The following is a 23,756-nucleotide window of genomic DNA, read 5'->3' as shown; positions in this document are numbered from 1 at the left end:
CTGTCTAAAACTCTAATCTTCCTCATTCTAGAGTCCCTACTACAATTTGGGCCTTCATTGATTCAGCCTCTTTCCTGATTTCCCATCCGCTGATTTCTCTCCTGCTTCAGTCCAGCTGTCAGAATAATATCCTTCAAATTACAGTTTCATTATACCATTCCCTTTCCTAGACATCTATTTTGATCCCTTTTCCTTTAACATTAGATTCAAATCTTCAGCTTATCGCTTCCAGTATATAATTTTCTGCTTTTCTCTAAATATACACACAATTGAAATCATAATGACAATATTGTAATTCCAGTAGGTACTGATTAGGTCTTTTGGTGTAAACACCTCATTTTGGAGATGAATAAACCAAGTCCAGAGAAGAGCAATTCCCCAAAGCTCACAAGGCTTACTAAATTTTAAAAGTACTTTCAAGTTATTTTTTACAAAACAGGACAAAACAGGTCTTCTCCCATTATTTCCCAGTATTGGTAAATGAAATCACCATCCATGGAGTTACATAAGCCAGGAAGCTAGAGGTAAGCATCTTTCATATTTCCATAATCTTTTTCATGTACTCCCATATCCAGGCCATCCTCAAGCTCACTCTTGTTTCTCTATCTCTATAGCCACCATCTTAGTTTAAATTATATCATCATCTCACCCTTCCAACAAACCTTCCTAACTCATCTTTCCTTTTTTTATTTTTATTTTTTTTTAAGATTTTGTTTATTTATTTGAAGGTAGGGGGAGGGAGGGAGAATGAGAGGGAGAAGCTGACTCCCACTGAGCAGAGGACCTGATGTGAGACTCGATTCTAGGACCCTGAGATCATGACCTGAGCTGAAGGCAGATGCTTCATTGACTGAGTCACCCAGGTGACCCACTAACTGACCCTTTTAACTGGTCTTTTCATCCACACTAACTATCCTTCATGCTATAGCCAGAGTACTTTTTTTTCCCAACCACAAATCAGACCATACCCTTCAATGGCTTCTTTCTGTGTTGACTAATAAGGTCCTGCATAATCTAGTTTCAATTCTAGGGTAGACTCTGAACTTACCTATTTGACTCTGCAGCCCAGCTACCTTAGCCTACTCTGTACCTTCAGGAAGTACACACGGAAAACAAAAATGGAGCAAAGAGTATTTAATTACTGAAAATTATTCAGGAAAGAAAAAAGAAAAAGATCAAATATATACTGTATTAACTTTCCAACATAATAGAGACCATTCCTGATGATTTCCTGTTATATTTTTATTTTCTCTAAATCACTCCATTTAAACTTTATCCCATGTGTTTATATTCTGTGTTGATTACTTGTTTCTTTCTGTTTTACCTTGCAAAATTTTTAAAAGCTATTGCTCCAGACACTATTTTTACTCATTGGCATTTTTAAAATAATTTGATGTAACCCAAATAGAATAGGAAATATTTATAAATTGGCCTAGGAATTACACATTACTACAAATATCCAGTTAAGAAAAATATCTTTATGTGAAATTGCCAAAATTTGTTATTTGCATGCAAAAAAAACTCTGTCATATAAAATTAGATTTTCTTCCTTCGTAGAATTTAATTTTCTTTCCTAAAAAGCTTTCAAAGGAGACCATTTTCATGTGGATTATTTACTCCTCTTTGTTACAATGACTCATAATTAGGTTTCCTGTAGGGTTATTATGTATTTCAAAAATAAAATTATGTGCATAATAGCCACTTAAATTACCATATTTTAAAAGAGAGAGTAAAGTATCTTAGAGAAGGTCCCGGAAATATGGAAAATCTCTGACAGAAATCCTTAATATGTCATGGACTCATATTGTTTTAGACAAGTATTTGTGCACTTCAGTCTAATTATCATTAAAAGAGGTAATCAGTCATAAAATTAACAACTGAGTAACAGACCATAAAGGATTAAAAAGTAAAGTACCCAGAAGCATTTTAGTTGGTTCCTCCATCTGAAGTGTGAGGGAGGCAGTTAGGAGGGGCCCTTAGAACAAAGGAGAACATAAAAATGTGGTTACTGATTGTTCTCTGAAAGGACTTCCCTGAAGGTGACCCTACTTATAACATATTCTGAAGCAGCTTCTTTCTCTCTCATATAGGGTTGAAACTGTCCAAATTTATCATTCCAAAAGTATGGGAACAGACTCCCCAACAGGGTGCGAAACCTAAGAGAAGAGACAGATGGTCAGTGGAGGTCAGTCGGGAAAAGCCTCGTGGTCACAGCGACTAGGAGGCACATGGCAGGGAATTGTGCACAGGGACAAGCCATAGTGTAGCAACAGCAGCAGAGTATGGAGTGGCCAAAATGCAAGAAAAAAATAAGGCGAGGTCAAATGTAGAGAAAAGAGATGTAGAAATCTGCCCAAAGCAGAAAGCAGTATAGAATACAGGAAAAAGACAGAGAAAGAGCATGAGCTTTTGAACAAAGAACTACTGACTGGGACAGAAGGCAAGCTGAGGCCAAAGCAGAAGCTGACACCCTACAATATCCCACCACCCCTTCACTCCTGGGTGGGACAGGTGTGACATTCTTCCGGGAATCTCCCATCTTATGTTAATACCTTGCTAGAGGGGATAAACAATCTTAACCCGATAATGGCAAGGCCTCAAGGCCTCAGGGATCTTGTAGGTCCTCTTCAGCATATGAAAGTTCTTTTTGAAACCTCCCTTTTTCCTTACCTCCCCTAACCTCACAGTATATAACCCGCTGCCCCTCACAAGCCCAATGCAGCATCTCTTTCTGCCCATGGGTCCTGTCCCTGCGCTTTAATAAACCACCATTTTGCACCAAAGATGTCTCAAGAATTCTTTCTTGGTCATGGGCTCCAAACCTCACCCCACTGAACCTCATTTATATTCTAAAACTTCAACACTAATAATAATATTAGTAGCAAATGTTTGAAATTATAAAGAGAAATTTAACTGTAAAAGGAATAAAAAGTTAGTGGCTTAAACCTTACAACTTTGTCATATCCATATACTTCTTAAATTAATAATGTTCTTAAATAGATTCACTTATATTTTAACTTCAATGACTTTTTTAAACTTACTCTAAATAAAAATGTCTGTGAAATCATAGTGCTTATGTATGACTTATATTTTTCCCCAAATGCCTAAAAATAAATATGCAGCTATTAAAATGTAATAAATACTTAAACATTTAACAACTAAAATAACATTATGTACCTCCAGGTATAAAGGCGACACAGTTTAACAGAGTTCTGTAAAAGACAATAACTAAGCTTGCCTGAATAAGGGAAACTGGAATATATACAAAACAGAAAGAAGATCAAGACCAAACAAGGTACTTTCAAAATCCCATTCATTCATTCATTCATTCACTTATTCATCATTTACTCATTTGTATGTCAGTCATGCAGTAAACAATTGTGTGTCAGGTATGTGTCTATGTGGTATTTGTATTACTTTAACCAATTAACATTTTTTGAATATTTCCTATGTGCCAGGAACTATGTGAACAGTCCCTTGGATTATTTTATATAATGCTCCAAAAAAAAAAAAAAATCCAGCCACTTTCATACTATTATTATAGATAAGAACATCAATGTGTAGAGAATTTAAATAATTTGCATAGGTGGGGCCAAGGCCAGCCTCCCCAAGATGGACCACTTTGCATATTGATTATTTTAAATAAATGTTACTTAAGAGAAAACCTGTACAAAAAGGGCATCCAGATCCTTCTCTGTCCCCTTGAAAGCAGGAAATAAATCTCTCACATGAAAGGTACCTTTCCTGTACCAGGAGGTAGAGAGATATCCTTAACACCAGAGATGGGAAATTTAGAGCCAAGAAGGCTGAGTAAAAAACCCTTGTTATTTCATTTGCTGACTTACTATTGTGGTCTAAAATCTGGTTAGAATTTCATACCAATTGAAGCTCCCAAGCTTTTCTTTGTCCTGTCAATTCCTCAAAGAATCTTTGCATAAAAAGTACATAATCTGTCTTGCTCATTTCTTTAGGGCCTTCTTGAGAATATAATAAAACTTTGTTTTATTTCCTTCTGTTAATCCATCTCATATATAGTTTCTGCTATATATAAGATACTCTGCTAGGTCCTGAAATTAAAAAAATAAACCTATATGACATTTTTTCTGCCCTCAAGAGACACACACTCTACACAGAAGATAGGCATAGCTAATATGCAGAACAAGTACATGCTTGAGCTTGGTAGGCCGTCTGGAAACACAGGGAAGTCACAGGTAACATCCTAGAGACATTAGGAAGGAGTTCTTGGAGGTGATTTTGTCAGAAGTAAATTTAAATTAAAAAAAAAATGAATAGAAGATAAGAGGAGTTGGACAGAGAGCAGAGACAGGAAGTGAGAAACACTAACGAGTAGGAGGGAAAGTCAAGTAGTTCTTTGTTTTGGAAGCTTATAATTTGTGGAGGAAGGAGAGGACTTTTTGGTTTTATGCAATCATAACTGCTTTTGAAGACTTTTAAACCTTAGTGAGCATCTGGGAACTTGCTAAAATGCAGATTTCCAGAATGTACTTCTAGTAGTTATAAGGTGGGATCCAGAAAGCTGCACTGTTAACAAACCCTCACCCACCCTGACCTCACAGGCCATTTTGATGCTGTTAGCCCATAGACCACACTGACAAAACCTAAGATATGGCTGGTCTGTAGCTTCAAGATTCTCCTGGATAATATCTCAGGTTCCTGAGATAAAGACATGATTTGCATCTGTTAGTGAAATACAGATTGTTGTCTTTAAACTACTCACCCCCCCATTTTTAACAATAAAAAGAGGGCATACCTGATAAATATAAAGTAGACATAGTTCATTTATCTATTTTTATTTTTCTAAGGTCTGAAGAAAGTCTGTTATAAATAATTTGCGTTGGAGTGCTGACTCATTTCTGTGTTACTTTAAGTAGAAGGGACAAATTCAAAATACCCAGTATGTTTTAAGACCTGTATGAAAGAGTCAAAAGTGCTTCAGACTGTATTCAGATAAAATTCCCTTGAATAAAAATGCTATGGAATTCTAGTGTTCCACAGTGGGAGATGCTCTTTCATCTGAGAAGTGGCAGTTAGGTGCTCAGAGGGGAGTTGGGGATGAGAAGAGCTGAGTTTGATCTCAGGGGTTTGGCTGTAAGTGAATTTAAAAAGTGAGCATTCTAACATTTCGTCTGATAGATAGCCTTTCTGGGGAGCTGAGCATGATAAAATCCAGATATCTCAGGGATTATCAAACAAGGAGGGTTCTATCCTTGTCCCTCTTTTTTGAACTTGCTTTATGGATAGGTGTGGTAAGTAATCACAGACTCTCTTTAACCTTAGCACACTGGATGATTTTTCAAAGAAAATTATGAGAAATGTGTCAGATCTGAATCTAGGATAAAAAGAGGAAGCCAGAAACACACAAATTAAAGGGCCAGGGTTACAGAGAAATGATCACAGCTCTGCGCCATCTTTCATCTCCATAACCTCTTCATCCCTTCTCCCAGACTCAGCTCTGCAGAGAGTGGGAGCAAAACCCCGCAGATTGCTACTGTATCAGTTTCCCTATGGTAGCCCTCCAGGAGAATGGAATTTAATACTACATAAACATGGGGTCTATTTTTAGATGCATACACATTTTCTCAATGAGAACCACAAATAAATTCTGATCTATGCATCAGACTGTTACTTTAATTGCTCCCTCAGAAGAACTGCCTCCAAAGAGAATGCAATGTCTGTGAATGAGAAGGGTTTCCAATCCTTTGAGGTTAACTGAGTTCAAGAGAAAACCCCTTATCCCCAAAGGTAAAGTTCATCAGGCATGTTGATCCAGCCTTGTCTCCAAGGAGTTCTCCAGGGACTTCAGTCCTATCCCATTCACTCAAGGAATTTTCTCAGATATCCCATTAGAGAGGTAGGAAAAAGAATTAGCCATGGTTATGCAGAGAGTTCTCTGCTGAGGGCAAAGAAATTCTTGCTTGAGTACACATTTTATGTACATTCTGAAATTGATGGAACAAAAACAGAAATGGGTTTCTTTTTATCATTTCCTTCTTTTATTCCTTCCCGCCTGCCTACCTGCCTTCCTTCCTCCCTTCCTTTCTTCTTTCCTTCCCTCCCTCCCTCCCTCTCTTCCTTCTTTCCTTCCCTTCTTTCCTTCCCCCTTCCTTTCCTTTCCCTTCCTTCCTTCCTTCCTTCCTTCCTTCCTTCCTTCCTTCCTTCCAATGATTGCCTTCAAAACTGCACTGCCAAATCTCCATCTCCTTAAATAAATGTTTAACAGATCCTCTAATCTTCTCATCACTTTCAGGACTAAAAAAACTTGGTCCAGTCCAAAACGAAATTTTTATCTTATTCTCTCCAAACATCTACCCAAGGTATCTCCTTAGCATTGGCTGGAGAGGCTTGGAGAATGGGGAGGAGTGTGCTGATGGAGGACTTGTACTTGTTGATTCATTCCACTATTCACTTCAGCATTTAGAATAGTCTCCCCCCATCTTATCTCCTTCTTCTTTCTTTTATGTCTTCTTGCCTGTGGTCTTTTAGGGCTGGGATGGGACGGATTGTGTTGTCAGTCCTTTCCTGGATATTGCTGTATCCCTCATTACCCCTGACTCTTCCCTAATGCTTTCCATTTGTTGGATATGGAAAATGTTTGTTCTCCATGATAATAAATGAGTCTTTTGGAAAGCCCAAGACCAGGTTAAGGGTGACTTCTCACTGCATAATTCCCTGATATAGGAGAAACTCAACCTTTTCCAGTCACCTCCTTACTCCTACCCCTGGAAGTATACCCTATGGTCTCAGGTTGTTGGCTTTCCTTCACTTGGTGGTCAAGCTCAGGTACCTTCTTTGGTATTCATTTGATGCATAGGAAATTCACATCACTGACTTGCCAAATTGTTTGAATTAGACAGCTCTCCTTCTTTTCAATTTGTCAATTTTCACCGATTTTCTTCCTCTTGCTCAATCAGCACAGAAGACAGATCAGCAACTACTACACTGTATAATCAAATATCTACCTGGGGATTCTCATTCCTCTTTCTGCCAGACAACTCCATTTTCTTTGAGGGATTCTTCTGAAGCCCTCCCCCTCAGGTTGGCTTGCAGAGAAAAAGACTAGTATCCTCCTTCCTATAGGGAGATAAATGAAAAACTGAGCAACTTTGACTTCAATGGTTTCAGATAGATTAACAGGTAAGTAGATGATAGATGATAGGTAGATAGCTCTAGATCTTGATTTCCCTTTCTTTTTGCTGCTTATATAAATTGGAGGTGGGGTGCCTGAGATTATGATTGAGAGAGATGAATCAGTTAGAACACAATTAGCCATGAAAGGGGTATCTGGACTTCAATTTATTATTGTTATATTTTATAGATTGGGTATTGAGACTTTTTTCTCCTTAGCTGGGTATCTAAGTTACCAATACCAAAGCTATAAGAAAATTTTCCTCTATACTTTGTCAGTCATTTTGCTCCCAAAGTTTTTCATGTCAGCCCGGGAAGTTACAGTTATAATATTATTGGATATTATGAGTCTCCACAAGGAAGGGGAACTTCTCTTTCAGTTAGTCTTAACTTAGTGTCTTAATTAAATCAACAGCTTTGAGCCAATAGCATTCATCTGACTCTTCCAGTGCATTTCATTAAATGTAATCCTCTTTATCTATAAAGCAGTCCAATGAATGTATTATATCTTAATTATATTCAAGAACATGACCATGTAATCCAGAAGGCCAATATTCTATTTCCATTTTTGTTGAAGGGATTGCTTTAGATCAAAGAGGGCATTGCTAGCTATAGCAGAGAGAAAAATCTCAGGTAAAAATAAGGAGAGATACAGATAGTGTACATGCATCAGAACCCTTCTGAGTCTCAGTGGAGAAATGACTAAGAAGATATTAATCAATGGGCACAGGTGACTGGGACAACAAATTATTTCTATAGAACTGAATAGGGACAAGGGCAGAAACAGTGAGACCAGTTAGGTGGCTTTTGCAGTAATTTGGGCCAGAGAGGATGGTTGCTGGGACCAGGATGTCAGCAGTGGAGGAAGTAAGAACTAGATGAGTTCTGAATATATTTCAAAGGTAGAACTAACATGTTTTTTCCTGATGGACTGTGTATGGTTATAACAGAAAGAAAGGAATCAGAAATTACTCTAAGAGTTTTGGTCTGAATTACTAGAAGAATGGAGTGCTATTACTGATGATGGTGAAAGCCTGTGACAGTATCAAGTTTGGAGTGACAGAGGGAGAGCAGATCAGTTTTGGACAGGTTAGGTTTGAGATGCCTCTTAAACATCTATGGGGAGATGTTGAGTAGGAAGTTAAATATAAGACTCTGGACTTCAGGGCAAGGAACTAGACTGGTGATGTAAATTTGAGAGACATCAGCACACAGATATTATTTAATGTTAGAGACTGGGTGACAGTTACCCATAGAATGAGTGGAAATAGAGAGGGGGAAAATATTCAAGTCCTAGCTCTGGAATATACAGAGATCATTGAGGTGAGGAGAAACCAGGAAGAGAGATAAAAATGAGTCTGAGTCATATATTTAATAAAATGAAATTTAATAAAGCATACAATTTTTAGAATGTTTAACTTATTTTTCCATAAATAGTTAAATAATCATAATTTTAAAGTATTAAGAAACATTAGATTTTTAAAAGTAAATGGTATGTACTTATAAAAAAATATTGAATACATTTTAACCCAACTCTCATTTTTGGTCTGTAAATAAATCCTTCTCATCTTTCAGTCTATAAGAGTCGAGTTCAGTAGCTTTAAAAATGTGACATTCACCAATGAATAATAAATCCTCATACCCAGGAACAGTTTCTTTCTATGACTGCAACAAAGATAGGAGATTTAATTTATGTCCAACTGTCTTGCTTTCTAAAACAGAAAACTCTAGATGACTTAGCACTCACTTCTTGACATCTAGAAAGAGAACTTTCTTGTTTTATTCTAAGTCTCATGGCATGGTATTTTTTTCAAGTTCTTTTGGGATTTGGTGGCTGGTTTATTACTGGCAAATATGGAAGCCGGCATTTATAAAGTAGATATGCAACTCAGAGAATAGCTTGAAAAGATATGTCAAAAACTCGATCTTTCTCCTTATTCGTTTTTTTAAACTAATGCATAATTTCTTATAATGAGGTAGAGAACTGTATTTAACAACCTTCCAAGGAGAAAAAATCTCAACTGAAATTATTAGGATGGGATGAACTAATCTTTCCTGGGTGCAGAGTACAGTGGAATGAGTAGGTCTTGTGTTAGTCTAGGGGTTAAACGTGGAGGAAAGGGGCTACATACATGTAAGCAAGGGCATGGGGTTGAGACAGGGAAAATAGGAAGATGGAGAACAGCTTAGTCATGATAGGACTGTGACTGTAAGCATGAGAGAGAGATATGATGATGGTGGGGATGATTTTTACATGTAGCCATTCCCTCCAATGGGAGGATGAGGGAAGAGATGTCTTAGAAAGGTATTTGGGAAGCTTTCTATTTACTGTACTGCATAAAATTTTCATATCTTAACTCTTAAAAAAAAAAAGCAAACATCTCTCTTATTTATTAATGCTTCCTGAATAACTTGGATAGTTCCTGAGTCCACCTGAATCAAATCATACCACACAACTGAGCCATATGAGCAGCTAAATTATTAGAAAAAAAAAAATGTAGTGCCAAAAGGTGAAAAAGAATCAGACACGAACACAATACCAATGAAAACACAAAAGGACATTATAGACACTAGTCTAGACTGAAATGACAATCTGGGGAGAGTGCTTTATTCACAGAATAGGATGTACCAGCTTCTTTAGGTGCTAGAGGATTGGACTTGAAAAATGTTACACAAATTCACAAAAAAGGAGGAACTCAAAACACTTTTTCATGGTATAGCTATCTGGAAAGTGGTTCTTGGGTAAGTCCAAAGGCCACCCAATTTCCTGAGACACTGGAATCCTTTCTCAAAATGGAGAGGTTGATATATATCTTCTGACCTGCTCCATTGGCCTGGCACACTCCCAAAGGGATTGATTGCTATTGTTGGATTTCAAATTAAAGTGACCTTAGTAATCACTAGTTCAAGCCATTTTCCTCTTGGAAAATGTTCTTTTCTAGGGGGCATGAAGGAACTGTGAGGGCCAATGGGAATAATGTCATCAGTTGTCAATGATATCGTTCTTGTATTATTTATTATTATTATTATTATTATTATTGATATTAAATAGAGAAATATTTATTTGTAATCATGTTTCTATGAAAAGTGAGAAATCACACTTTGCCCTTAGGAGGGCAGTTTGTCCTATGTAGCCCATCTAATTTGCTTCTGTTATTGCATTGCTCTTGTAAGCATTTGAAGTTATGACTCTTGATCTATAGCAAAGGGCATTAGGTAATATTTGTTGACTCAGATCCATCAAAACCACCATCTAATGGCAGTCAAGCTCACCACCCTGGAGAACATGAATATACAAAAGAATCTGAGCTGAGTGCAAATGCCAGAATGGCATTTTCTAGGTATGTGGTAATCTCTTTATAAATGGTTAAAAACAAGACATCCAACGAACAGATGGCAGGATCAGAAGCACCTGTATATTACAAGCTCAGGTTATAGTGGACTTACATCCAATAGATCAAATGACCACACACATGAACCCTACTACAGAGATTCATGAACTCATGAATATATATCTATGTATATCTATCTCTACATATAGAGATAGATAAATATATAGTATATATATATAGCTATATAGTATATACATATTTATATAGTATATCTATATATAGATATGTATCTGTATCTTTTTTTTTTTTTTTTGAGAGAGAGAGAGAGAGAGAGATCATGAGTAGGGGGAGAGGGGTAGAAGGAGAAGCAGACTCCTCACTGAGCATGAAGCCTGAAGTGGGACTCAATACCAGGACCTTAAGATCATGACCTGAGCCGAAGGCAGACACTTAACCAGCTGAGTCACACAGGGACCCTGGGACTCATGAATCCAATGATGCTCAGATCATTTGAGGTACAGACAATAAGGCAGGCATGTCTCAACATTTTGGAGCTGGCATTTGGACCAGCAGAATATGGTGGCCAGAGACCAGGGAGTTTCCCAAAGCCCAATAAGGAAACCTCTCTGATTCAAATATTATACCTTGAATTTTGTCTTCTATATAGCAGAATATTCAGAATGTTCACAAGGAACATTCCAGAAACTAGAAATGTTCTGGGATTTTACTGAGAAAAAGGATTCTAGGATTTGAGTTTTAGGGATGGCTCCAGTTTGCATTGCTTTGTACAGTGAAGGAAATCTAGTCGCACACTACTCCCTTGAGAAAAAGAATGAAGGCAAAGCAACATCGGTCCCATATTTCAGAAGATACTTTCATGCAGGTGTAGAGAGAAATAAATCCAAACACAGTAATGTTGAGCTCCTTTTCCCCCTTTTTCAAATTTATAAGCACCTAGGCTTGTAGAAAGGACTTTGAAGGAAACAGAGTGAGACTCACAATGCCTTCAGGGGCCCCCGAGAGAAATTCTGATCACGTTAGAAAAAAGAAAGAGAGTATGGAAAGAAGAAAATCCAAGGGAAAATATTCTGAAAAGAAAACTGCACTTCCTGAGGGTTGAATTCAGTGAGGAGGCTCACAGGTACCCAACAGGGGTTTGGGCTATGTGGAAAAATAAATGAATGTGAGGCCAAGAGGGGTCTTAAGGGGACCACAGGGCAAAAGAGGGAGAGTGTTTATGCAGCTATTATGAGTGGGAAACTGGTGGAGACAGAGGAAGAGGATTTTTAGGAAGCTTTCATGACACATCATGAAAATCCCTATGTCAGACCATTAAAGTAGACCTATGATAACCATCTACACTATTCATGGCTGTAGGATATATCTTTGAAGGAGACACCATGCAGAGACTGGCCCTACATACAGCCAGTTATATTCAGGTGACAGTCTAAGTGTAAGTGAAGAAGTCATTGATTGTCACTAAATTGAGTTGGGGGAACAGTTTGTGGAATTCAAAGTGAATGATTTCAATGCTGATTACAGTAATTATAGTAGTTTGTTTTCCATTAGCAAAACTGAGAGACTGCAAGGCTTTAGATTGCCTCTAATCTTTCTTCCTCATGAGGAAATTTGATCAACCCATTCTAGAGAAAGAGGTTCAAATTTTCACAAAGATAGCCTAAATCTATCCTTAGTTAATGCAACAATGGTGAACTTCGGGTCAGTGAATAAAATGTATAACCCAATTCTGTTCAACAATTGCATTTAAGCTACCTGAAATGAATCCAAGTTCAGCTCTGGGATCATAGAACTGCAACACATTATGATCTCATTTCTCTCTTTCCTCTCACCAATCCTTATTCAAGGACCAAGATTGATAAAACATTTCCTTTCTTTTTTTTTTTTTTTTTTCAAAGATTTTCCAGTTTTAGGGTTGAAGACTGGTTGATGTGGGTGGATTACTAATTTGCCAATAGACCTAACCTTCTAAACAATTGAAGTAGACGGGGTGGGGTGTGGAGGGAGAGGAAAATCTTTAAAGAGGTTAAAGCATTGTGTTTTGTTATTGAAACACTTTATATGGACTTCCTTTGCTCTATAAATCCTGATTGAAACAAGCAACTACCACTTTCTAATTTTAACACAGCAATCCATACATCCGAGTAACTTTCAACAATGCATTTAATTTGGTAAGGTTTTGTGTTAATGGACTAAAATATAAATAGTTATCTGTATTAATCAGAACATATGCATGTAAGTATTTTATCCATATAAAATATTTAACATAATGATAAAAAAAATTCAGCTAAAACATGAAGCCTATATTGTAGGCTCTGATAGTGCCCTAAAAGATAAATTTCAATAAATAATAAGCAAAACTTTTCTGTCAAAGTATGCAAGTCTAAAGGACAAAGAAGACAGGCAGAGAGGGCTTCCAGACGTAGTTTTTTGTGTGTGTCAGTGGGAATGGCTGTGTGGCAGTTTGGGGAATGATGGAGGGAGAAGGGTGTTTAAAAACAGACCAACTGTAAGGGCCTATTTAGCCAAAGCGGTTCCATCCTGGTTGAACAACCATTTTGTTGTTTATGCAGTAAAACTTAAACCGCCCTCCCCCCCACCGCCAGGGGACTTACTTAATAGCAACTCCAGGAAACCAGTTCCAGGTAACAAAGCCCAAATACAAGGGTGGGTCAGGCCAGGTGGAGACATCCAATCAGTGGGGCACACATACTGTCTCCCTCGCTACCAAGGAGTGTGGGTCCTGCCTTTTGGAGGCCTTTTGGGTGCCAATTCTGACCAAGGTGATAGGCTCGTTCAAATATCTACTATAGGGTAAATTGTGATTCAATTGGTAACTTGTGCATGACCTAGCATGACTATGCAGCTTTCTCTGTGTATTGCAATCTCATTGGCCACCTGTCTGTGGCCAGGCTCAACCACATGGCCCTGGCCCTTTAAAAGTTAGTCAGTAAGGTAGGGAGGGGTCGCTCTCTCTGTAAGAGGCAGCCCCCGACGGGTGGGTTTGATTCTCAATGCTTGGCGCAAAATAAAGCTTTGCTTGACCTTCGCTTTGCATCAGTCTCGCTCCTTTGATTATGGACCCATCACAACAACAACCCCAAAAGGACACATTTGTGAAGAAGAAGCAGCAGCTTTTCTCAGCTAGTCTCAGGCTTTTGTTGTTTATGTCTAAGTAGAACTGAGGCAAAACTAAAACTAAAGGAAATCCTTACAAACCTTACTTAGAGTCTCAGAAATTAAACTCGCCAGAGTGAGTTATATAGGAGTTGACAATGGTCTGCTTTATTGGATGGAAACTGCCTTGCAACATGGCCTGGGATATGACAGGTGACCTGACAAGCACTACAGTAAGATGGCTTCCAGCCCACTTCGATTCTGCCTTCCCTGTCTCTAACCTCATCCTTAGCTAAGGACCCAGTTCCCACAGTGGGGTTAGATCCAGAAACTTGCAGGTGAGCCAAGTATATGTAACTTCACTCACACATCCAGAAGAAAAAAAAAAAAAAAAGAAATCTTTTCTCTTAGAAACTTCACAAAGCTCTCTTTAGGATCCCTTCAGAACTAAATCAACAAAATGATTTGTTGATGTCCAGTTTATTATTTTCACCTCCCCATTCAGCTAGGAAATAAGCTGCTTCTAAACCAACACCCAAATTAGGCAGGGGAGGATCCAACCAGATTCAACAATTCCTCAGAAATGGTCTCTGCATCTGCCCACGGGACTGTATAAAACTCCCAGGGGAGAGGCGGGAACACGTCACTTCTGAGCTGGAATGGCTTTCTGCTGGTCACAGGATAATTTTAATCCATTTAACATCATTTACAAAGCATGCTGTGCTCTGTGCCCCTCTGGTTATTCATCGAACCCCTGGCCCTCTATCCTCCACTCCAGCACATTAAACCAGTAACCTTCCCCCAAAGCAAAATTTCCCCCATCTCCTACTTTCCTTCAAATACTAATGTAGGCTTTCCTGACTGACTCCCCAAATTCGGGTCAGGAACTATGATTAAAAAAATTAGTGAGCTCAGGGGCAAAGTATAATGGGGAAAAAAAAAATGAACATTACTTTACATTTTTCTTTTTTATTATTTTAGCCCTTTACTGTGCAACTCCATTATTATTATTTTTTTAACATAATAGTACAGTCATAACCATGGCCAGGGTAGCCCATAACATTTAGGGTTTGGAAAAAAACCCCATGAAATCATCTAGTTCAGCCCCCTGATATTACAAATCAGAAAGTGATTAGTAGAGGAGGGAAGTGCTAATTGAAGGGGATAATAGGAAAACGTAATTGCATGGTCTGGGTTAGTTCATTACAGGACATTCTGAAAATGTTCAACTCAATGAATGGCAGCATTTATAGGTAATGGCTATATTAATCAATGAAGTCTGTTATATTTCTGAAAATTATATATTAAATATTCTCTATCACCTAGAAATTGAAAAAAAAACAACAACAAAAAAGTTTCCATTATGAGTTTAGACACAGGTAAAAAGAAAAATTGGGAAAGCAAGAAAAAGAAGAAACTATTTAAAAATCATCACCTAATTATTGCATGGTGATCTATTAAAGGGTTTCATGGCTCTGGTTCATCTATCTATTCCTTAGTAAAAGTTTTTCCATATCTCTTTAAATAAAAAAAATATGTAGTCTTAGGTACTGCTGTCGAAGGAGAAAAGCATAGTACAGAAAGTTAATTCTTATTGCGACAATTCTTTTTTTTTTTTTTTAAGATTTTATTTATTTGAGAGAGGGGGTTTAGAGTGAGCATGAGAGAGAGAAAGGGAGAGAGAAAGAAAGACAGAGAGAAAGAACTCACACCAGCGGAAGAGAGGCAGTGGGAGAAGCTGGCTCCCTGGTGATTAGGGAGCCCAATTTGGAGCTCAGTCCCAGGACTCTGGTATCATGACCTGAGCTGAAGGCATAAGTTTGTGACATTGTGACATTCTAAATTGAAGCTCCACACCCCATACACACATTCCTAAAGATTCTAAATTGAAATACTATACTTGAAATATTTTATTTTTAAGTAATATCATCTTTTCTTTTCCAATATAATTTGTGACTTTATATGAGTGTCTATATTCAAAGATATAAACTTTCAAACATTGCATACACACATACCCCACACAAACACATACACACATTACATACATGTATATATTGCCCTGAACTTTCTTAACTATATCTTATTGAACAAATCAAAACTGAAAAAAAGTGTTTAGCAAACTATGCCCACAAAAATTATACATTTTAAATAATGGTTGCTCTAGAATAAATTTATTTATTTCAATTAATCATTGTTAACTGTTGGAGGCCACGGCATGGTTGGAGTCAAGGATCAAACCAGGCCCTGACTTGTGTCTCCTTCAAAGTCCGGACACCTTGACAAGGTTAAGGACGGGAAAGTTGAGTACACTGAGAAAAGGGTCTGTGCTCTGTGTCGTGCGCTCGCCTACGTGACTTCCCACACACTCCCCCTACAGAAGGGAACAATGTGGTCAGGGTCATGAATTCTTAGTCGGTCCTTGTTGTTCTGTACCTCCCCTAACCCACTCCCTGGTTGATTGTCTTGCTAATGGCTTTAGCCGAAACTACCTGACATCACAAGGTTTGCTTGTAGTTAATGTAAACTTGTTATAGAAACTTGGGTCATCTGACTAGGTACCGATGTATTACTCCTCCTATTCTGGTCTGCCTTATAAATGATTGTAAGATGTGGAATAAAATTGGCACTGTTGGACATCCTCCTCAGTGTCCCTCCTGCCCCCATCTCTTTGTCTCTTAATTTCTTTTCACCATCCTCTTAGCCCTCACGTTTTCCTGGTCGATTTGTGGCGCTGACCGTGACAGTTAACACATTTTTTTAAAAGATTTATTTGAGAGAGAGAGAGAGAGAGAGAGAAAGCAAGTGAGTGCTGGAGAAAGGGGCAGAGAGAGAGAGAGAGAGAATCTCAGACAAAATTCCCACTGAATAAGAAGCCTGGCTCGGGCTTGATCTCACAACCCTGAGATCGTGACCTGAGCTGAAACCAAGAGTTGCACGCTCAACCGACTGAGCCACCCAGGTGCCCTGTTATTAACACATTTTTGAAAACTAAATGTTTAAACTGTGAATAGTTAAAATCCCATGAAAGAGGATGACTAGAAACTATAAAGCATACTAAACTATAACTCTATAAGGAGAATATCTACATACAACCACGATTTACCATTTATTAAAGTATATCTTTTGATAAGAGTTCCTTTTTTAAAAGGGGACTTCTAAAAAGATTTCTAAAATTTTATTTTAACATGAAACACTAAGTGTAATTTGCTTAACTGAATATGCCTAATGCACATTATTAGGTAATATTTTATGATAAAGATTACAATAGTCCTGGTAAATGGTGCATTCCCTGTGATGGTTTCTAGTGCACAATTATGATGGGGTTATAATTTTCCCTGGCCATTTCACTTACCTCCACATCTTGGAATGGGTCCACTCCACATTACTTTTCCATCCATAAGTATACATGTAATTGTTTCTGTTCCCTGGGTTTTAATAAATCCTTCTTCACAAATAACTGAAATTGAACTTCCTAATTGAAAGTTGTCCCCAAACCGCCGTGCATTGATTGGTATTCCGGGATCAGGACACTCATTATGTCCAAATGCTTGAGAAGAGCAAACAAACAAAAACACACAAACAAGCAGTGTGAGATGAACCCTTATATATTTGAATTGAGAAAAACTGATTTTGAGAAAGGTTATGCTTATTTCTAGAACAGCCTTTATTTATTAAAAAAAAAAAAAAAAAGAATTGGAGGCTCTCCTTTGACCCTACCTGTTTGCCTATGGTGTAAATAGGTGTGATTTTTAAATATGAATTATATTCTAGATATTCTAGATTACACTTCAAAATAGAACTGCTTCTGCCTATTTCTGGAGATCATTAGGCTTTGGCTGGGTAAAAATTACCACTATAAACCAGTCAGAATTCCAATTATTCTGAATACAGAGCAGGTTGACTACATCTCTTTGCAAACTTTTCTTATGATTCAATCTTTTGAATGGAGAGACAGTCTTGTGAAGTTATAGTGAAAAGTTTCAAACTGGTATGAAAGTCTTACAATTTCTTTGTAATTTTCCATTTGTCATCTATTTGCAGCCATCTAGAAAAAGGGAAGGGAGATAAATCTTGCAATTACCATGTTTGAGGCAGTGAAAGGAGCTTTGGAAATGTTATAATCTCATTTAACATTTCCAGCTGTAAAGAGTAATACGAGATTCATAAAAAGATAAGTAGCTGGTCTCAGGTCATAAAGATAGGATTGAAATGTATCCCTCACTCGGACTTCTAATTTTTCCTCAACAACACTGTAGCTTGGGTTTTTCATCTCAGGTCTCAAAAGAACGTGAGTTCTTGAGTTCAGGGCCACTTTATTTTATTTTGTGTCTCCCAGGATATATTTAGCCAAGCTTTAGCAAGTAGCAGAAGTATAGGGGCGATGTGCATATTTTAATCTTTCAAAATTATAGATTACATGAGCCTTCCAAATTGTTCTCTTTATTCATCTGGATGACCAAGTATGTACCATAAATGTTTAAATTATTATGAGATAAATGAAAGAACATTTAAAATAGCAAAGTCTGAATGTGTACAACATAGTTATGAGGTATTTACAATTATTACTATATTCATGCTACATAAGTACATGAAGTAATTTTAAATTCTCTCACTAATCATCCCTTTGATATTATTCATAAATTATATAACCTTTATTATTCATTCTCCTCATTTTTAAATTAAACAGTACAGAAGAACATTAAGGTAACTTCTAAAATATACAAAATATATTTTGTAGGTATACTGTTTTTTTTCTAATTATTATTTTTTTTTTGTATGCCAAAAAACTCAATTGATTAAGCTTTGTTGTTCCTATATATAATGCCTGGTAGGTATTTATTTCAGAAAAATATAATTTCAGTAGAAAACATTAAATATAAGAATTTGCATATGATTGATTATATTATTTACTGAGAAACAGAACAAGAAACAAGGAGGCATATTTCCATAATATCCTGAAGGCACCATAAACAATAAAGTTAAAAATTATATGTGTTCAAGATAAAATGAAAATTTAGATGGATAAGTGCATATATATATATGTATATATGTATACCTTTATACATATAAATGAAGTATTATTAAAAGGACTTTCAGATAAAGCAACTATTTTATACAACAGTCTGTATGACACATGTCACAGCTAATTTAACTTTAATGATGTGCAATTACATGTTGACAACTTCACCACCAGTAACACTTTGAAAAGGCAGTAACTGCTTTTTGTTACTAATTACCAAAGCTCAGCACTGAATGAGTGGGGGTGGAGGTTAGAGATGCCATTTTTTTTTTTTTAAGAGCAGGAAACTATAATCCTATTGTTATATGACACGAATATTAACTCATCAAGTTAGTCAATATCTGACAGTGTGGTAGCATCAAGGAATTAAAAAACAGAGTCACTAGTATTCATTCTATGGCTTTAGAAACATTTGCAAACAGAAGCATTAATATGTAAGGGTATAAACACACTAAGATATTTTCTCCTTCATGTGATTCCAATTTTTTTTTTTTGCTATATTCAAACCATTTTTTTCAGAAAAATACAAGGAATATGAGTGATAGATAAGAGTTATTTAACTCTTATCTGGATAAGGTTATTTAACTTAAAGAAATCTCAAAAGGAAGCAATATAATAAGCACAATTAAATAAGATGTTAAGGTGATAGTTCAAAAGGCAACTAAACAAATGACAGTTAATGCTTATTGAGCATTTACTAGGTATCAAATATTTTATGCTAAATTATTTAGATGCACCATCTAATTGATTCCTTACTAAAGCCTAAATATAGTTTTACTGACAGGAACACTGAGGCTCATTTATTAAACCTAAGAATGGAGCAGAGCCAAGATTTGAAGTTGCATAGGTTCAGTAGAGATGACACTCTTAATCTCTAAGGTACTTCTCTCTGGTGGTGGCCTTGCTAAATCAGCTCAGCGGTCTGCTGCCCCTAAGTTAATGACTGCCTGCTCTGTAATGTTTCTGTAGCCTTACGATTTTTTTCTTTGGAATTATAACTCTGTTCTGTCATTATTTGTTTTTAGGTTCCCCATGCGTTTATGAATATTTTGGTTTTTATTTTTTTTTAAGATTTTATTTTTAAGTAATCTCTACATCCAACATGGAGCTCGAAACTGCAACCCCAAGATCAAGAGTCCTGTGCCCCACTGACAGAGCTAGCCAGGTGCCCCAGTTTATGAATATTTTGAAAGAAAGATTTCTCCCATTTATATGTTTGCATACCAATAATGGAGCAAAGTATATGATATATAGTAGGTTTCCTTAATATCAGGCTTCTCACAAACAGAGAAATGACACAACTGGGAGTAAAATATGGTTGGAAATCAAGAACTAAATGACTCCCTGGCACAATTTTATATATATACGATTTGTTCAAGTTTCCTGTTCTGTGGAGGAAGAGAGCTGGTTTATGTGATTCCTTTCTAGCTCTACATTGTAGAAATATGTTTTATGGGAAAAATAAACTTACTGTTATAAGTGATGTTAAAGCCACGTCCCGACATTGAATGGTCCGCTTGAAATTCCAATCGCAGTATATGACTATTACTGGTAAGATGGGAAGGCACCTCAGCCCCAGTAAAGGTTCCAAGAATTGGGGAGTCTGGAGAGTCACCATCTTTAACAGCAAGGAAGTCAAACTGAGATTCCAGATCAAAGTCATTAAAAGAAAGATGAATCCGGCTCCCTGGATCAGAGATTATTGTCCAGATGCAGTTTAAATTATTTCCATACCCTTCTGGGTAATCAGGAGAAAGCACTGTTCCCATTGGTGCAGTAAAGTTAGACAGACAAGGAACTGTTAAAATAAGATTGTAAAATACAACAAATTTTCAAAAGTAATATTCTACCTTATTTTGCCATATCCTTATTAAACTTTATCCTTATTTACTTATTATACTTCATTCTTATTATACATTATTTTGCCACAACTATGGTAATCAATCAGCAGGTTGAAAAAAATAATATTAAAAATGTAAATTATAAAACAGAAAAAAATGTTACCATTTTCACATATTAGAAGAGGCAAACTGTTACTTTGGGTGACCGTATGCTTAAATATGCAAGAAAATGTCATGGGAATAATAAAGGCAATTTATTTTGACATTTATCATATTTGTGTTGGAGTTCTATACAAAGTTTTTGTTTCTGTGCTTAAGAAAGAAAATTGGTAAAATATTTAGAGATTTTCATATAAAGCAAGAATCCTCAGGAAATGATTGAAGACAAAAAATATTATGTGGATATTAACAGAACTAGGATGGTGTAGCCCAGACAAAACTTGGAGGGAGGTTGGTGATTAGGTGAGGTTCATTCCTGCCATGGCTCTCAGAGTTTAAAACACAGATAAGAAGACAAATTAGCTTTTACAGCTATCACCGCTAGTCGCTAACACCAGAAAGACAAACTTTCACATCTTCCTAAGATGAAGTCTCTCCCTGCCCCTCCTTGACACCTCCCCTCAGTTTTCTTTTAACTTTTAAAAACATCTGAGCGAAAGGATCACACAGAACATTTAGGAAGTAGAAAAAGGGTAAAAAACAAAGGTAATAGTCTTTTTACAGAGAGAACATCACAGTTAAAATAATGATGTGTTTTCTTCCAGTGGCTTTCATTACATAATTTGGAAAAAAAAAAATCCAATTCATTTAATTTTGGCCCAAATTTTATTTACAAAGAGTACAAAATTTAAGCCTGAAAAATATTTTGCTAAATTTCTGCCTGGAAAATTTGTATTCACTTATTCTGATACATATATATATCCTCTACCGGCATAAAATATTATGATTATTTAACCTTCCTTATTTGATAAGAGAAATGACATATTATTAATCTGCCTTTCTTTGCCTACTAGTAAAGTGGAAGATTTCTCCATTTTCTCTCTTTTTGGAATTATAAGCTCATGAACACTGATCATTTAAGATTATGAATACTTACTCTATAATACTCATTCAATATTACCATTCATATAATATTCATATATTATTTTAATAATGTTAGTATAAATAACTTTTTTGAATGTTAAAATAATAATTTCTTTGGTTTTTAATATTGTTTTTAAAATTTAGATCTTTTATTAACATTCAGAAATAAGACCAATATCTATTTCTCTAGCTACAGAAATATAAAGACAAAAATGTAACCATACCTATATATATGTGTGTAAAATATGTAATATATGTAAAAGAATGATAGGAATTATATATATAATCAGTTGTTTATTACTATATATGTATAATTTTTTATCATTTTAAATGTAATTTCTAACCTAAGTTTGCTTCTTCTGTATGGAATGATGTTAGGAGTTAACACCACGTCTTGGAAACTGATAGCCGTTGGGCTGGATCCAGACTGCAAATGTGTCTGGTATGATTTTTGCTTATGCCTGTACAAAAATTTGAAATCACATTTTTAAATCGTCCTACTTCACATTTGAGGGGAAAAAGTCAGGAATTCTAGCTTCTTTGAAAAAGTTAATGCACTCCAGTTCCCTACCACTTCCATCATGGGTGCAAATATACCTAGTCCTATTCCTTTCACACCTTTACCTGCCTGCATCCTGGAATCATTTGATTCTACTGCCCTTGACTTAAAGACAGGGTCAGCAAACCTTCCGTAAAGGAACCGATGGTAAATGCTTTGGCTTTAACAAACCACATCGTCTCTTTTGCAACTACTTAACACTGCCACAGTAGCAGGATATCAGCCATGTGCAATAGGTAAATGAAAACACACAGTTATGTTCCAATAAAACTTTACCAAACTAGGCTTCAGGCTAAATTTGTCCCAAAGACCTTATTTTGTTAATCTCTGATCTAAACCATCCCTATTCTGGCAAGTGATGACCAAGATCTATCATGCTAATCTTCCATCTCTAATAAATAGGTCAATGCCGATGTAATACTCTAAACCCTTAGTTATATTAGATGCAGTTTTTAATGACACTTCCTTTGATCCAGGGTTATATTTCTGTGAGTATCACACTAATTTTATGGTAGCAACTTAATATTATACTTTGAAGGTCACATAAGCACTTTCCTTTTAAAAAATTCTCACATCAATTCTACCGTTGCCTTTTTATTTTTTTAAACCTAGCGGCGTGTCAACACATTCCTAAAGAATGTGTGTCCCCAGATAAATTATGTTACGTATTTTTATTGAACTTTCAAAGCAATTTTCATACAATTCACATTTATTATAATGTAATAATATAATGTGTTCTTATTCAGGAACATGGCATCTATGTTTTTCTCATAAAATATTCTTTTCTGAATAAGTTTGTAATTTTCTACAGGTTATTTGGATTTATGCAAGAATTATTTCCACATATTTTACAATTTTACTTTTCTGAATAAATTAGCTTTCCATTACATTTTCAAAATAGCTATTGGTGTATAGAAAACTATTAATTGCTACATATTTATCATATAGCAAGTTGCAGGGCCTACTTTTAAAATAGTAAAAAAAAAAGTGTCTTCTAGATTTTCAGGAGTTTAAATTTGTTTTAGTCAACATTATTTTAAATATTGTATTAAATGTATTTTAATACCCCTTAAAATGACTTAAAAACAGTTTCCTGGTGGTGGGTATTAAGAAGGGAATGTATTTCATGGAGCACTGGCTGTGATATGTAAACAATGAATCTTGGAACACTGAAAAAATAAAATAAAATTTAAAAAAATCATTTCGTTTTTTTTTAAGATTTTATTTATTTATTTGACAGACAGAGATCACAAGTAGACAGAGAGGCAGGCAGAGAGAGAGAGGGAAGCAGGCTCCCTGCTGAGCAGAGAGCCCGATGCAGGACTCGATCCCAGGACCCTGAGATCATGACCTGAGCCGAAGGCAGTGGCTTAACCCACTGAGCCACCCAGGCGCCCAAAAATCATTTCTTTTTTGATGTGGTATATTGTATTAATAGATTCTCCAATATTACACAAAATTGTCTCCTTGGAAGAACACCTAGAATTAAGGATCTTTAAGTCTTTGGAAGTATTACTAATAGTTAATGCTAAGAGAATCCAATCAAACTCTCCTAATACATTTTCTTCTCTTACAGTAGGAACTTCACAAGGTGATCTTGGTTAGGGATGAACACTGGCCCTAAAAGGAGAGGGTTCTAT

The 23,756-nt window shown here is 36.2% G+C and overlaps 1 protein-coding gene across 2 annotated transcripts in view; it reads right to left on the bottom strand.

Moving 5' to 3' along the window:
* The window catches only part of LOC111146567 (CUB and Sushi multiple domains 3), a 1,261,269-nt gene that overhangs the window by 429,629 nt on the left and 807,884 nt on the right, over positions 1 to 23,756 (bottom strand). For both annotated transcript variants that reach the window (XM_022502159.1, XM_022502160.1), the window contains 2 exons: positions 20,105 to 20,431; positions 16,966 to 17,160 (listed from right to left, as the gene is read on the bottom strand). In XM_022502159.1, coding sequence (XP_022357867.1) covers positions 16,966 to 17,160; positions 20,105 to 20,431 — 522 coding nt within the window. The remainder of the gene's footprint in view (positions 1 to 16,965; positions 17,161 to 20,104; positions 20,432 to 23,756) is intronic.

Source organism: Enhydra lutris, unplaced genomic scaffold (assembly GCF_002288905.1).
Source record: "Enhydra lutris kenyoni isolate GAN:26980312 unplaced genomic scaffold, ASM228890v2 scaffoldscaffold14, whole genome shotgun sequence".
NCBI lineage: Eukaryota > Metazoa > Chordata > Mammalia > Carnivora > Mustelidae > Enhydra > Enhydra lutris.
Note: the sequence above shows the minus strand (reverse complement) of the source record. Positions and strands in the feature narration are given on the sequence as shown.